The sequence below is a fragment of the Physella acuta genome, unplaced genomic scaffold, assembly GCF_028476545.2.
Source record: "Physella acuta isolate Inbredline_101_S28 unplaced genomic scaffold, ASM2847654v3 ptg001504l, whole genome shotgun sequence".
Taxonomy (NCBI): domain Eukaryota; kingdom Metazoa; phylum Mollusca; class Gastropoda; family Physidae; genus Physella; species Physella acuta.
In genome coordinates this window covers 149,147-165,690 of record NW_026733019.1, presented here as the reverse complement: position 1 = coordinate 165,690, position 16,544 = coordinate 149,147, and the positions used below count along the sequence as shown (strand labels likewise).

General features: G+C 45.7%; 1 protein-coding gene across 1 annotated transcript in view; it reads left to right on the top strand.

The window, feature by feature from the left end:
- LOC131928451 (vacuolar protein sorting-associated protein 16 homolog) overlaps positions 1–16,544 on the top strand; it is a 40,777-nt gene that overhangs the window by 12,995 nt on the left and 11,238 nt on the right. Inside the window, exons 7-18 of the mRNA XM_059284507.1 lie at positions 1,306–1,425; positions 1,797–1,852; positions 3,617–3,691; positions 4,432–4,526; positions 4,681–4,757; positions 5,008–5,133; positions 6,588–6,715; positions 8,688–8,832; positions 15,086–15,220; positions 15,470–15,578; positions 16,098–16,198; positions 16,425–16,529. Coding sequence (XP_059140490.1) covers positions 1,306–1,425; positions 1,797–1,852; positions 3,617–3,691; positions 4,432–4,526; positions 4,681–4,757; positions 5,008–5,133; positions 6,588–6,715; positions 8,688–8,832; positions 15,086–15,220; positions 15,470–15,578; positions 16,098–16,198; positions 16,425–16,529 — 1,272 coding nt within the window. The remainder of the gene's footprint in view (positions 1–1,305; positions 1,426–1,796; positions 1,853–3,616; positions 3,692–4,431; positions 4,527–4,680; positions 4,758–5,007; positions 5,134–6,587; positions 6,716–8,687; positions 8,833–15,085; positions 15,221–15,469; positions 15,579–16,097; positions 16,199–16,424; positions 16,530–16,544) is intronic.

Sequence of the window (16,544 nt, the reverse complement as noted above, 5' to 3'; positions counted from 1 at the left end):
CAGGGGGGACAATTCCAGCAACAGGTGGGTCTAATGATTGTTCCTGGTGGATCAGGGGGGACAATTCCAGCAACAGGTGGGTCTATTGACTGGTGGATCAGGGGGGACAATTCCAGCAACAGGTGGGTCTATTGACTGGTGGATCAGGGGGGACAATTCCAGCAACAGGTGGGTCTAATGACTGGTGGATCAGGGGGGACAATTCCAGCAACAGGTGGGTCTAATGATTGTTCCTGGTGGATCAGGGGGGACAATTCCAGCATCAGGTGGGTCTAATGATTGGTGGATCAGGGGGGACAATTCCAGCAACAGGTGGGTCTAATGATTGTTCCTGGTGGATCAGGGGGGACAATTCCAGCAACAGGTGGGTCTAATGATTGTTCCTGGTGGATCAGGGGGGACAATTCCAGCAACAGGTGGGTCTAATGACTGGTGGATCAGGGGGGACAATTCCAGCAACAGGTGGGTCTAATGACTGGTGGATCAGGGGGGACAATTCCAGCATCAGGTGGGTCTAATGATTGTTCCTGGTGGATCAGGGGGGACAATTCCAGCAACAGGTGGGTCTATTGACTGGTGGATCAGGGGGGACAATTCCAGCAACAGGTGGGTCTAATGACTGGTGGATCAGGGGGGACAATTCCAGCATCAGGTGGGTCTAATGATTGTTCCTGGTGGATCAGGGGGGACAATTCCAGCAACAGGTGGGTCTAATGACTGGTGGATCAGGGGGGACAATTCCAGCAACAGGTGGGTCTAATGACTGGTGGATCAGGGGGGACAATTCCAGCAACAGGTGGGTCTAATGATTGTTCCTGGTGGATCAGGGGGGACAATTCCAGCAACAGGTGGGTCTAATGACTGGTGGATCAGGGGGGACAATTCCAGCAACAGGTGGGTCTAATGACTGGTGGATCAGGGGGGACAATTCCAGCATCAGGTGGGTCTAATGACTGGTGGATCAGGGGGGACAATTCCAGCAACAGGTGGGTCTAATGACTGGTGGATCAGGGGGGACAATTCCAGCAACAGGTGGGTCTAATGATTGGTGGATCAGGGGGGACAATTCCAGCAACAGGTGGGTCTAATGATTGTTCCTGGTGGATCAGGGGGGACAATTCCAGCAACAGGTGGGTCTAATGATTGGTGGATCAGGGGGGACAATTCCAGCAACAGGTGGGTCTAATGATTGCAAGCACTTGATTCCATTTTGTGCGCTGATTTTCTTTCTTCACAAAATGTGTCATGTCAACCCTAGAGTTGAAACAAACTGTGATTCCTCATGGCCACCATTGTTTCCCCTAGCAACCAGAGCTGGGTGAAAATGCTGGAGCCATCACAGAGATGGCCTTGTCTTTCAACCACAAGTATCTGGCCTTGTTCACACAGAGAGGCTACATCTGGATAGGAACAGCAGACCTACAGGTGGGGGCCAGGCAGCTCGCTCTATCTGGGGAGGATGACACTCTATATCAGGGGGGGGGGGTGCAAACACTCTGCTCACTCTATCTGGGGGGGTAACACTCTACTCACTCTATCAGGGGGGGGGTGCAAACACTCTTCTCACTCTATCTGGGGTGGGGTCATGTTGCTCTGAGGTCCTATATTTAAAATTTTTAACTGAAAATTCGTTATGAGTTTTACAGTCCTTTAAATTTCTGACAGAAAAAATTTTGTGAGTTTTACAGTCCTTTAAATTTTTAACAGAAAAAATTTTGTGAGTTTTACAGTCCTTTAAATTTTTAACAGAAAAAATTTTGTGAGTTTTACAGTCCTTTATTTTAAATTTCTGACAGAAAAAATTTTGTGAGTTTTACACCAAATCTGAACTTCAGCCTCAGCAGCTTGTCTGGTAAGTTTTAATTTTACTGGACAGGAATAGAATTTTTTAGTGGACAGGAATAGAATTTTTTAGTGGACAGGAATAGAATTTTTTACTGGACAGGAATAGAATTTTTTAGTGGACATGAATAGAATTTTTAGATACAGTTTACTAGATTGAAATTTTCATTTCATCTTGATGTAAAGCTACACATGTAATGTTGGAGGTTTTCTTTTGACAAAGTTCAGAATTAACCCTTTGCAATCCAAAAGAATTTTGAGGTTAATTTTATTTTTATTATTAAAAACTTTCATTTACAGCATGCAATAGTTGTGTCATTATGTTGTAGTTGTGTCAAGTTGTAGGTGTGTCATTATGTTGTAGTTGTGTCATTATGTTGTAGGTGTGTCATTATGTTGTAGTTGTGTCATTATGTTGTAGGTGTGTCATTATGTTGTAGGTGTGTCATTATGTTGTAGTTGTGTCATTATGTTGTAGTTGTGTCATTATGTTGTAGTTGTGTCATTATGTTGTAGTTGTGTCATTATGTTGTAGTTGTGTCATTATGTTGTAGGTGTGTCATTATGTTGTAGGTGTGTCATTATGTTGTAGTTGTGTCATTATGTTGTAGTTGTGTCATTATGTTGTAGTTGTGTCATTATGTTGTAGTTGTGTCATTATGTTGTAGTTGTGTCATTATGTTGTAGGTGTGTCATTATGTTGTAGTTGTGTCATTATGTTGTAGTTGTGTCATTATGTTGTAGGTGTGTCAAGTTGTAGTTGTGTCATTATGTTGTAGGTGTGTCATTATGTTGTAGGTGTGTCATTATGTTGTAGTTGTGTCATTATGTTGTAGGTGTGTCAAGTTGTAGTTGTGTCATTATGTTGTAGTTGTGTCAAGTTGTAGTTGTGTCATTATGTTGTAGTTGTGTCATGATGTTGTAGTTGTGTCATTATGTTGTAGGTGTGTCATTATGTTGTAGTTGTGTCATTATGTTGTAGTTGTGTCATTATGTTGTAGTTGTGTCATTATGTTGTAGTTGTGTCATTATGTTGTAGTTGTGTCATTATGTTGTAGTTGTGTCATTATGTTGTAGTTGTGTCATTATGTTGTAGGTGTGTCATTATGTTGTAGGTGTGTCATTATGTTGTAGTTGTGTCATTATGTTGTAGTTGTGTCATTATGTTGTAGTTGTGTCATTATGTTGTAGTTGTGTCATTATGTTGTAGTTGTGTCATTATGTTGTAGTTGTGTCATTATGTTGTAGGTGTATCATTATGTTGTAGGTGTGTCATTATGTTGTAGGTGTGTCATTATGTTGTAGGTGTATCATTATGTTGTAGTTGTGTCATTATGTTGTAGTTGTGTCATTATGTTGTAGTTGTGTCATTATGTTGTAGGTGTGTCAAGTTGTAGTTGTGTCATTATGTTGTAGGTGTGTCATTATGTTGTAGGTGTGTCATTATGTTGTAGTTGTGTCATTATGTTGTAGTTGTGTCATTATGTTGTAGGTGTGTCATTATGTTGTAGGTGTGTCATTATGTTGTAGTTGTGTCATTATGTTGTAGGTGTGTCATTATGTTGTAGTTGTGTCATTATGTTGTAGGTGTGTCAAGTTGTAGTTGTGTCATTATGTTGTAGTTGTGTCATTATGTTGTAGGTGTGTCATTATGTTGTAGTTGTGTCATTATGTTGTAGTTGTGTCATTATGTTGTAGTTGTGTCATTATGTTGTAGTTGTGTCATTATGTTGTAGTTGTGTCATTATGTTGTAGTTGTGTCATTATGTTGTAGGTGTGGTATTGGCGCTGTTGTTGGACTGTGGGACACATTGATGCTGGTAGTTGGACCAGATAAAGACTGGATAAGGTAAGTGGATTTATGGATTGCCCTCACCTCTTGGGATGGATACCACTAACTATCTAGTTTAAAAACAATGTGTTGATGATGTGAATGGATGCCAGTAAAGCCCTAGTGAAAGCAAAATGTTTTGCAGAGGTGAATGGATGCTATGCTATACCTAATGAAAGCAAAATGTGTTGATGATGTGAATGGATGCTATGAAATACCTAATGAAAGCAAAATGTGTTGATGTGAATGGATGCTATGAAATACCTAATGAAAGCAAAATGTGTTGATGTGAATGGATGCTATGAAATACCTAATGAAAGCAAAATGTGTTGATGTGAATGGATGCCAGTAAAGCCCTAATGAAATCAAAATGTGTTGATGATGTGAATGGATGCTATGAAATACCTAATGAAAGCAAAATGTGTTGATGATGTGAATGGATGCTATGAAATACCTAATGAAAGCAAAATGTGTTGATGTGAATGGATGCTATGAAATACCTAATGAAAGCAAAATGTGTTGATGATGTGAATGGATGCTATGAAATACCTAATGAAAGCAAAATGTGTTGATGATGTGAATGGATGCTATGAAATACCTAATGAAAGCAAAATGTGTTGGTGTGAATGGATGCTATGAAATACCTAATGAAAGCAAAATGTGTTGGTGTGAATGGATGCTATGAAATACCTAATGAAAGCAAAATGTGTTGATGATGTGAATGGATGTCAGTTAAGCCCTAATGAAAAATGTTTCAGATACAAGATGGACACAGCAGTTCATCTACTGCAGGAAGAAGATGGATTGCGCATTATTGGGAATGAAACTCATGAATTTTTGCAAAAAATTCCAAGTCAGTGTCTTCTAGAGCCTGGAACTTATTCATTAGCAAAATTAAATTTATGAACTCCTAAATAATAATTAGGCATTAATTAAATATATGAAGTATGTTAAAATATCAGCCAAACTTTTGATGATCTCACGGTTGACTTATTTTATTATTCTAGCTGTTACGGAGCAGATTTTCAAGATTGGCTCAATGGAGCCAGGAGCCATGCTGTATGAAGCTAACAAAGAGTTTCAGGTACATGTCATGTCTGTTGGTTGACATAAATGTCATTTTCATGTCATGTCTGTTGGTTGACATCATAGATGTCATTTACATGTCATGTTTGTTGGCTGACACAATAAATGACATTACATGTCATGTCTGTTGGTTGATATAGATGTCAGGTACTTGTCATGTCTGTTTTTGTTTTAGGTTTGCCAACTTGTATCTTTTAGAAACAGCAAAATTTTAGCTATGTTTTTATTTGAAATGTTGAACTGTTTAGCGCCGCAGCCAAAAGGCAGATGAGTACATCAGGATGATCAAAGACAAACTGGACGTGGCGGTCAACCAGTGCATCGCTGCTGCCGGACATGAGGTCGAGTCATCCAAGCAGAAACTGCTGCTGCGGGTTAGTGACTCCAGCACACTGTGACTTTAACATGACTTCAACATGACTTTAACATGACTTTAACATGACTTTAACATGACTTCAACATGACTTTAACATGACTTCAGCATGACTTAAACATGACTTTAACATGACTTCAACATGACTTCAACATGACTTCAACATGACTTCAACATGACTGACTTCAACATGACTGACTTCAACATGACTTCAACATGACTGACTTCAACATGACTTCAACATGACTTTAACATGACTTTAACATGACTTTAACATGACTTCAACATGACTTTAACATGACTTCAACATGACTTTAACATGACTTCAACATGACTTCAACATGACTTCAGCATGACTTCAACATGACTTCAACATGACTTCAACATGACTTCAACATGACTTCAACATGACTTCAACATGACTTCAACATGACTTTAACATGACTTCAACATGACTTCAACATGACTTCAACATGACTTCAGCATGACTTCAACATGACTTTAACATGACTTCAGCATGACTTCAACATGACTTCATCATGACTTCAACATGACTTCAACATGACTTCAGCATGACTTCAACATGACTTCAACATGACTTCAACATGACTTCAGCATGACTTCAGCATGACTTCAACATGACTTCAGCATGACTTCAACATGACTTCAACATGACTTCAACATGACTTCAACATGACTTCAACATGACTTCAGCATAACTTCAACATGACTTCAACATGACTTCAACATGACTTTAACATGACTTTAACATGACTTCAACATGACTTCAACATGACTGACTTCAACATGACTTCAACATGACTTTAACATGACTTTAACATGACTTCAACATGGCTTCAATGACTTATTATAAACAATGTTACAATGTTTGTATTTGATAGAGTTACCTCCTTTTAAAACTGCCATGTAACAGCAGCAATGTCAATTGTTTTCAGTTAGACTGTAATCAGCTGTTTGTAATCAGCTGTTTGTAATCAGCTGTTTCCTTTTGAAGAAAATTGTATGCCAATATTTTTTCCACACACTGGAGTTATTTGATAAAACTCAGTGAAGCTTTTCTGCAGATTGTCTTATTTTTCTTTTGCCAAAAAGAGATGGCAAAATTATTTAAATTACTATTTTATGTTTGAAGTGGTGCAGAGACGTGCAAAGTTCTAGTATAGAGATATCAAATCTTGTTGAACTCAATCTTACGGACACGCTTTCGTCTCCATAATGCTAAACCACCTTGTACAAGCTAAAATGTGCGTACAACTGGTGACCTTGTGAGCAAGGTTATGTTTAAGCTGTCTATTTGAAAATTTGTTTTTAAGGTGGAAATTTCAGTTTATAGATACACCCCATTTAGTTTATAGATACACCCCATTGTTGAAGAAATGCTAAGACCAGGCTGCCTGCTTTGTGACCTTGCTAATTGTGACCTTGACCTTGCAGGCTGCCTGCTTTGGGAAATGTTTCCTGACTGACTACAGGCCGGAGTCTTTTGTCAACATGTGCAAGATGCTGAGGGTTCTAAACCAAGTCAGGCATCATTCAGTGGGCATACCCCTGACATACACCCAGTATCCTTTGTAACACCCCTGACATACACCCAGTATCCTTTATAACACCCCTGACATACACCCAGTATCCTTTGAACACCCCTGACATACACCCATGTAACACCCCTGACATACACCCAGTATCCTTTGTAACACCCCTGACATACACCCAGTATCCTTTGTTACACCACTGACATACACCCAGTATCCTTTGAACACCCCTGACATACAGTATCCTTTGAACACCCCTGACATACAGTATCCTTTGTTACACCCCTGACATACACCCAGTATCCTTTGAACACCCCTGACATACACCCAGTATCCTTTGTTACACCCCTGACATACACCCAGTATCCTTTGAACACCCCTGACATACACCCAGTATCCTTTGTTACACCCCTGACATACACCCAGTATCCTTTGTTACACCCCTGACATACACCCAGTATCCTTTGAACACCCCTGACATACACCCAGTATCCTTTGTTACACCCCTGACATACACCCAGTATCCTTTGAACACCCCTGACATACACCCAGTATCCTTTGTTACACCCCTGACATACACCCAGTATCCTTTGTTACACCCCTGACATACACCCAGTATCCTTTGAACACCCCTGACATACACCCAGTATCCTTTGTTACACCCCTGACATACACCCAGTATCCTTTGTTACACCCCTGACATACACCCAGTATCCTTTGAACACCCCTGACATACACCCATGTAACACCCCTGACATACACCCAGTATCCTTTGAACACCCCTGACATACACCCAGTATCCTTTGTTACACCACTGACATACACCCAGTATCCTTTGAACACCCCTGACATACAGTATCCTTTGAACACCCCTGACATACAGTATCCTTTGTTACACCCCTGACATACACCCATGTAACACCCCTGACATACACCCAGTATCCTTTGAACACCCCTAACATACACCCAGTATCCTTTGAACACTCCTGACATACACCCAGTATCCTTTGTTACACCCCTGACATACACCCAGTATCCTTTGAACACCCCTAACATACACCCAGTATCCTTTGAACACCCCTGACATACACCCAGTATCCTTTGTAACACCCCTGACATACACCCAGTATCCTTTGAACACCCCTAACATACACCCAGTATCCTTTGAACACCCCTGACATACACCCAGTATCCTTTGTAACACCCCTGACATACACCCAGTATCCTTTGTTACACCACTGACATACACCCAGTATCCTTTGAACACCCCTGACATACACCCATGTAACACCCCTGACATACACCCATGTAACACCCCTGACATACACCCATGTAACACCCCTGACATACACCCATGTAACACCCCTGACATACACCCATGTAACACCCCTGACATACACCCATGTAACACCCCTGACATACACCAAGTATGGAATCTGATACACTCAGGTATCCGTATACACCAACAATCTCTTAAAGGTGAGGTATGACAATCAAGTTTCATCTCATCTATTTCGCTTCTCTCTTCACACCAACCTTCACTTTTTACTCCAACCCTCAACTGTCCTCTCCATTCATTCCTACACACCCCTTTCTCTTGCTCACAACACAACGGCTGTCACTCAACCAGTCGCTTCCATACAACAACATACATGTCAACACACCTGGCACCCAGAGAAAATATCTCACATTGACCCCCACATAAATACACCCGTTGACCCCCCCCCCCTCACATAAATCCACACATACATCCACACATTGACCCCCCAGCTTCCATACAACAACATACATGTCAACACACCTGGCACCCAGAGAAAATATCTCACATTGACCCCCACATAAATACACCCGTTGATCCCCCCCCCCACATAAATCCACACATACATCCACACATTGACCCCCCACATGAACCCACATAAACCCTCACATTGACCCACACATTGACCCCCAAATGAACCCTGACAGTGTGAGTTCAGTGAAGATTGTCCTGAGCCTAGACTAGACTGGAACACCTGTCACTGCCAGTCTTGATTGACAGACTCGTGTTGCGCAAACACTTTGGTCTGGCTGTCAGGATGTGTCAGTACCTGAAGATACCTGACGCGGAGGGGAGGAGCCGGATCCTGGCCCACTGGGCTTGTTTCAAGGTGAGGTCAAAGGTCAGGGACACACTGGGCTTGTTTCAAGGTGAGGTCAGGGACACACAGGGCTTGTTTCAAGGTGAGGTCAAAGGTCAGGGGCACACTGGGCTTGTTTCAAGGTGAGGTCAGGGACACACTGGGCTTGTTTCAAGGTGAGGTCAAAGGTCAGGGACACACTGGGCTTGTTTCAAGGTGAGGTCAGGGACACACTGGGCTTGTTTCAAGGTGAGGTCAGGGGCACACTGGGCTTGTTTCAAGGTGAGGTCAGGGACACACTGGGCTTGTTTCAAGGTGAGGTCAGGGGTCGGGGACACACTGGGCTTGTTTCAAGGTGAGGTCAGAGGTCAGGGACACACTGGGCTTGTTTCAAGGTGAGGTCAGAGGTCAGGGACACACTGGGCTTGTTTCAAGGTGAGGTCAGGGACACACTGGGCTTGTTTCAAGGTGAGGTCAGGGACACACTGGGCTTGTTTCAAGGTGGGGTCAGGGACACACTGGGCTTGTTTCAAGGTGAGGTCAGGGACACACAGGGTTTGTTTCAAGGTGAGGTCAAAGGTCAGGGACACACTGGGCTTGTTTCAAGGTGAGGTCAGGGACACACTGGGCTTGTTTCAAGGTGAGGTCAGGGACACACAGGGTTTGTTTCAAGGTGAGGTCAAAGGTCAGGGACACACTGGGCTTGTTTCAAGGTGAGGTCAGGGACACACTGGGCTTGTTTCAAGGTGAGGTCAGGGACACACTGGGCTTGTTTCAATGTGAGGTCAGGGACACACTGGGCTTGTTTCAATGTGAGGTCAGGGACACACTGGGCTTGTTTCAAGGTGAGGTCAGGGACACACTGGGCTTGTTTCAAGGTGAGGTCAAAGGTCAGGGACACACTGGGCTTGTTTCAAGGTGAGGTCAGGGACACACTGGGCTTGTTTCAAGGTGAGGTCAGAGACACACTGGGCTTGTTTCAAGGTGAGGTCAAAGGTCAGGGGCACACTGGGCTTGTTTCAAGGTGAGGTCAGGGACACACTGGGCTTGTTTCAAGGTGAGGTCAGAGGTCAGGGACACACTGGGCTTGTTTCAAGGTGAGGTCAGGGACACACTGGGCTTGTTTCAAGGTGAGGTCAGAGGTCAGGGACACACTGGGCTTGTTTCAGGGTGAGGTCAGGGACACACTGGGCTTGTTTCAAGGTGAGGTCAGAGGTCATGGACACACTGGGTTTGTTTCAAGGTGAGGTCAGGGACACACTGGGCTTGTTTCAAGGTGAGGTCAGGGACACACTGGGCTTGTTTCAAGGTGAGGTCAGGGACACACTGGGTTTGTTTCAAGGTGAGGTCAGGGACACACTGGGCTTGTTTCAAGGTGAGGTCAGGGACACACTGGGCTTGTTTCAAGGTGAGGTCAAGGGTCAGGGACACACAGGGTTTGTTTCAAGGTGAGGTCAAAGGTCAGGGACACACTGGGCTTGTTTCAAGGTGAGGTCAGGGACACACTGGGCTTGTTTCAAGGTGAGGTCAAGGGTCAGGGACACACAGGGTTTGTTTCAAGGTGAGGTCAAAGGTCAGGGACACACTGGGCTTGTTTCAAGGTGAGGTCAGGGACACACTGGGCTTGTTTCAAGGTGAGGTCAGGGACACACTGGGCTTGTTTCAAGGTGAGGTCAGGGACACACTGGGCTTGTTTCAAGGTGAGGTCAGGGACACACAGGGTTTGTTTCAAGGTGAGGTCAAAGGTCAGGGACACACTGGGCTTGTTTCAAGGTGAGGTCAGGGACACACAGGGTTTGTTTCAAGGTGAGGTCAGGGACACACTGGGCTTGTTTCAAGGTGAGGTCAGGGACACACTGGGCTTGTTTCAAGGTGAGGTCAAAGGTCAGGGACACACTGGGCTTGTTTCAAGGTGAGGTCAGGGACACACTGGGCTTGTTTCAAGGTGAGGTCAGGGACACACTGGGCTTGTTTCAAGGTGAGGTCAGAGGTCAGGGACACACTGGGCTTGTTTCAATGTGAGGTCAGGGACACACTGGGCTTGTTTCAAGGTGAGGTCAGGGACACACTGGGCTTGTTTCAAGGTGAGGTCAGGGACACACTGGGCTTGTTTCAAGGTGAGGTCAAGGGTCAGGGACACACAGGGTTTGTTTCAAGGTGAGGTCAAAGGTCAGGGACACACTGGGCTTGTTTCAAGGTGAGGTCAGGGACACACTGGGCTTGTTTCAAGGTGAGGTCAGGGACACACTGGGCTTGTTTCAAGGTGAGGTCAGGGACACACTGGGCTTGTTTCAAGGTGAGGTCAGGGACACACAGGGTTTGTTTCAAGGTGAGGTCAAAGGTCAGGGACACACTGGGCTTGTTTCAAGGTGAGGTCAGGGACACACAGGGTTTGTTTCAAGGTGAGGTCAGGGACACACTGGGCTTGTTTCAAGGTGAGGTCAGGGACACAGGGCTTGTTTCAAGGTGAGGTCAAAGGTCAGGGGCACACTGGGCTTGTTTCAAGGTGAGGTCAGGGACACACTGGGCTTGTTTCAAGGTGAGGTCAAAGGTCAGGGACACACTGGGCTTGTTTCAAGGTGAGGTCAGGGACACACTGGGCTTGTTTCAAGGTGAGGTCAGGGGCACACTGGGCTTGTTTCAAGGTGAGGTCAGGGACACACTGGGCTTGTTTCAAGGTGAGGTCAGGGGTCGGGGACACACTGGGCTTGTTTCAAGGTGAGGTCAGAGGTCAGGGACACACTGGGCTTGTTTCAAGGTGAGGTCAGAGGTCAGGGACACACTGGGCTTGTTTCAAGGTGAGGTCAGGGACACACTGGGCTTGTTTCAAGGTGAGGTCAGGGACACACTGGGCTTGTTTCAAGGTGGGGTCAGGGACACACTGGGCTTGTTTCAAGGTGAGGTCAGGGACACACAGGGTTTGTTTCAAGGTGAGGTCAAAGGTCAGGGACACACTGGGCTTGTTTCAAGGTGAGGTCAGGGACACACTGGGCTTGTTTCAAGGTGAGGTCAGGGACACACAGGGTTTGTTTCAAGGTGAGGTCAAAGGTCAGGGACACACTGGGCTTGTTTCAAGGTGAGGTCAGGGACACACTGGGCTTGTTTCAAGGTGAGGTCAGGGACACACTGGGCTTGTTTCAATGTGAGGTCAGGGACACACTGGGCTTGTTTCAATGTGAGGTCAGGGACACACTGGGCTTGTTTCAAGGTGAGGTCAGGGACACACTGGGCTTGTTTCAAGGTGAGGTCAAAGGTCAGGGACACACTGGGCTTGTTTCAAGGTGAGGTCAGGGACACACTGGGCTTGTTTCAAGGTGAGGTCAGAGGTCAGAGACACACTGGGCTTGTTTCAAGGTGAGGTCAAAGGTCAGGGGCACACTGGGCTTGTTTCAAGGTGAGGTCAGGGACACACTGGGCTTGTTTCAAGGTGAGGTCAGAGGTCAGGGACACACTGGGCTTGTTTCAAGGTGAGGTCAGGGACACACTGGGCTTGTTTCAAGGTGAGGTCAGAGGTCAGGGACACACTGGGCTTGTTTCAGGGTGAGGTCAGGGACACACTGGGCTTGTTTCAAGGTGAGGTCAGAGGTCATGGACACACTGGGTTTGTTTCAAGGTGAGGTCAGGGACACACTGGGCTTGTTTCAAGGTGAGGTCAGGGACACACTGGGCTTGTTTCAAGGTGAGGTCAGGGACACACTGGGTTTGTTTCAAGGTGAGGTCAGGGACACACTGGGCTTGTTTCAAGGTGAGGTCAGGGACACACTGGGCTTGTTTCAAGGTGAGGTCAAGGGTCAGGGACACACAGGGTTTGTTTCAAGGTGAGGTCAAAGGTCAGGGACACACTGGGCTTGTTTCAAGGTGAGGTCAGGGACACACTGGGCTTGTTTCAAGGTGAGGTCAAGGGTCAGGGACACACAGGGTTTGTTTCAAGGTGAGGTCAAAGGTCAGGGACACACTGGGCTTGTTTCAAGGTGAGGTCAGGGACACACTGGGCTTGTTTCAAGGTGAGGTCAGGGACACACTGGGCTTGTTTCAAGGTGAGGTCAGGGACACACTGGGCTTGTTTCAAGGTGAGGTCAGGGACACACAGGGTTTGTTTCAAGGTGAGGTCAAAGGTCAGGGACACACTGGGCTTGTTTCAAGGTGAGGTCAGGGACACACAGGGTTTGTTTCAAGGTGAGGTCAGGGACACACTGGGCTTGTTTCAAGGTGAGGTCAGGGACACACTGGGCTTGTTTCAAGGTGAGGTCAAAGGTCAGGGACACACTGGGCTTGTTTCAAGGTGAGGTCAGGGACACACTGGGCTTGTTTCAAGGTGAGGTCAGGGACACACTGGGCTTGTTTCAAGGTGAGGTCAGAGGTCAGGGACACACTGGGCTTGTTTCAAGGTGAGGTCAGGGACACACTGGGCTTGTTTCAAGGTGAGGTCAGGGACACACTGGGCTTGTTTCAAGGTGAGGTCAGGGACACACTGGGCTTGTTTCAAGGTGAGGTCAAGGGTCAGGGACACACAGGGTTTGTTTCAAGGTGAGGTCAAAGGTCAGGGACACACTGGGCTTGTTTCAAGGTGAGGTCAGGGACACACTGGGCTTGTTTCAAGGTGAGGTCAGGGACACACTGGGCTTGTTTCAAGGTGAGGTCAGGGACACACTGGGCTTGTTTCAAGGTGAGGTCAGGGACACACAGGGTTTGTTTCAAGGTGAGGTCAAAGGTCAGGGACACACTGGGCTTGTTTCAAGGTGAGGTCAGGGACACACAGGGTTTGTTTCAAGGTGAGGTCAGGGACACACTGGGCTTGTTTCAAGGTGAGGTCAGGGACACACTGGGCTTGTTTCAAGGTGAGGTCAAAGGTCAGGGACACACTGGGCTTGTTTCAAGGTGAGGTCAGGGACACACTGGGCTTGTTTCAAGGTGAGGTCAGGGACACACTGGGCTTGTTTCAAGGTGAGGTCAGAGGTCAGGGACACACTGGGCTTGTTTCAAGGTGAGGTCAGGGACACACTGGGCTTGTTTCAAGGTGAGGTCAGGGACACACTGGGCTTGTTTCAAGGTGAGGTCAGGGACACACTGGGCTTGTTTCAAGGTGAGGTCAGGGACACACTGGGCTTGTTTCAAGGTGAGGTCAGGGACACACAGGGTTTGTTTCAAGGTGAGGTCAAAGGTCAGGGACACACTGGGCTTGTTTCAAGGTGAGGTCAGGGACACACTGGGCTTGTTTCAAGGTGAGGTCAAGGGTCAGGGACACACAGGGTTTGTTTCAAGGTGAGGTCAAAGGTCAGGGACACACTGGGCTTGTTTCAAGGTGAGGTCAGGGACACACTGGGCTTGTTTCAAGGTGAGGTCAAGGGTCAGGGACACACAGGGTTTGTTTCAAGGTGAGGTCAAAGGTCAGGGACACACTGGGCTTGTTTCAAGGTGAGGTCAGGGACACACTGGGCTTGTTTCAAGGTGAGGTCAGGGACACACTGGGCTTGTTTCAAGGTGAGGTCAGGGACACACTGGGCTTGTTTCAAGGTGAGGTCAGGGACACACAGGGTTTGTTTCAAGGTGAGGTCAAAGGTCAGGGACACACTGGGCTTGTTTCAAGGTGAGGTCAGGGACACACAGGGTTTGTTTCAAGGTGAGGTCAGGGACACACTGGGCTTGTTTCAAGGTGAGGTCAGGGACACACAGGGCTTGTTTCAAGGTGAGGTCAGGGGTCGGGGACACACTGGGCTTGTTTCAAGGTGAGGTCAGGGACACACTGGGCTTGTTTCAAGGTGAGGTCAGGGACACACTGGGCTTGTTTCAAGGTGAGGTCAGGGACACACTGGGCTTGTTTCAAGGTGAGGTCAGAGGTCAGGGACACACTGGGCTTGTTTCAATGTGAGGTCAGGGACACACTGGGCTTGTTTCAAGGTGAGGTCAGGGACACACTGGGCTTGTTTCAAGGTGAGGTCAGGGACACACTGGGCTTGTTTCAAGGTGAGGTCAGGGACACACTATTTCAAGGTGAGTTCAGAGGTCAGGGATACACTGAGCCTATCTTCAGGTGAGGTCAGAAGGGGTGGGGTTGATGATTCCTGGCTTAAAAGCTAAATGTGCCCAGATTTTATTGGTTTATTTCTTTACTTCCTGATGTGCCCAGATTTTATTTATTTATTTATTTACTTGCTGATGTGCCCAGATTTTATTTATTTATTTATTTACTTCCTGATGTGCCCAGATTTTATTTATTTATTTATTTACTTGCTGATGTGCCCAGATTTTATTTATTTATTTCTTTACTTGCTGATGTGCCCAGGTCCAGCAGAAACACGTGGATGAAGAAAACCTGGCCAGAGCCATATCCCAGAAACTTGTTGACGTGCCAGGTGTTTCCTTCTCAGAGATTGCCAGTCAGGCTCTCAAAAATGGCAGGAAGCAGCTGGCTGTTAGGGTAAGTCCCATGTAAGGGTTGTCAATGGCCTGACCCAGCAGGTGACTAATGCTTCTATCTGATGAAGTGATTCTTCATCTTAATTTTCCCGTTTTGTTGATGAATTTTGTTATTGTTTCATTAAATTGATAAATGTATCTCGAAATGTTTCAACAAAGTTGCTGCATTAAAAGTGTTTTAAAATTGCCACACATCCTAAACAAACAAACAGACAAATGAAAGCCTCTAAAAATGTCACATTTGCTCCAGTTACTGGACTACGAGTCCAGGGCGTCGGAGCAGGTGCCATTGTTGCTGGAGATGAATCAGGACCAGGCGGCACTGACCAAAGCCATCGACAGCGGGGACACAGATCTTGGTAGGTCATTTAGGTCATCTAAGTAGGCCATTTAGGTCATGTAAGTAGGTCATTTAGGTCATCTTAGTAGGTTGATGAGGTCAACCAGGTAGGTCATTTAGATCATCTAGGCAGGTTGGTAAAGTCATTTTGGTAGGTTGGTGAGGTCATCTAGGTAGGTCATTTAGGTCATCCATAAGTAGGTCATTAAGTTCATCTAAGTAGGCCATTTAGGTCATCTAAGTAGGTAATTTAGGTCATCTAAGTAGGCCATTTAGGTCATCTAAGTAGGTCATGTAGGTCATCTAAATACGTCATTTAGGTCATCCATAAGTAGGTCATTTAGATAATCTAAGTAGGTTAATGAGGTCAACCAGGTAGGTCATCTAGGCAGGTTGATAATGTCATCTAGGTAGGTTGGTGAGGTCATCTAAATAGGTTGGTGAGGTCATCTAATTAGGTTGATGAGTTCTCATGAACTGTTGAAGTTTGAATCAAGAGACTTGTGTAATGTCCATCAAATGTTTCCTTGTGTTTTAGTCTACTTGGCTTTACTTCGCATCAAGGACAAGATGTCTAATGCAGGAGATTTCTTCATGTTGATCAGAACCATGCCAATTGCCTGCTCTCTCTATATTCAGGTGAGATTGTCAACCGTTGCCTCCCCCCCCCCCCAGTATCTACATTTACTTGTCTTTACTATTGGGAACAAAATCCTGCCAGCCTTTAGACCATGTTCCCTAATGTTCCCAAGTATTGCCTTATGGCCAGGTTCCCTAATGTGGGGAACATTAGTAGTATCCTATTACCATGTTCCCTAATGTTCCCAAGTATTGCCTTATTACCATGTTCCCTAATGTTCCCCAGTATTGCCGCCAACAAAACCTGAAGCAAGTAGAAGACTTGTATTACCAAGAGGACAATTCTTTGGACGAGGGCAACTGCAAGGTCATCAGGAGCTATCATTTAGAGGTCAGTAGGTCATCA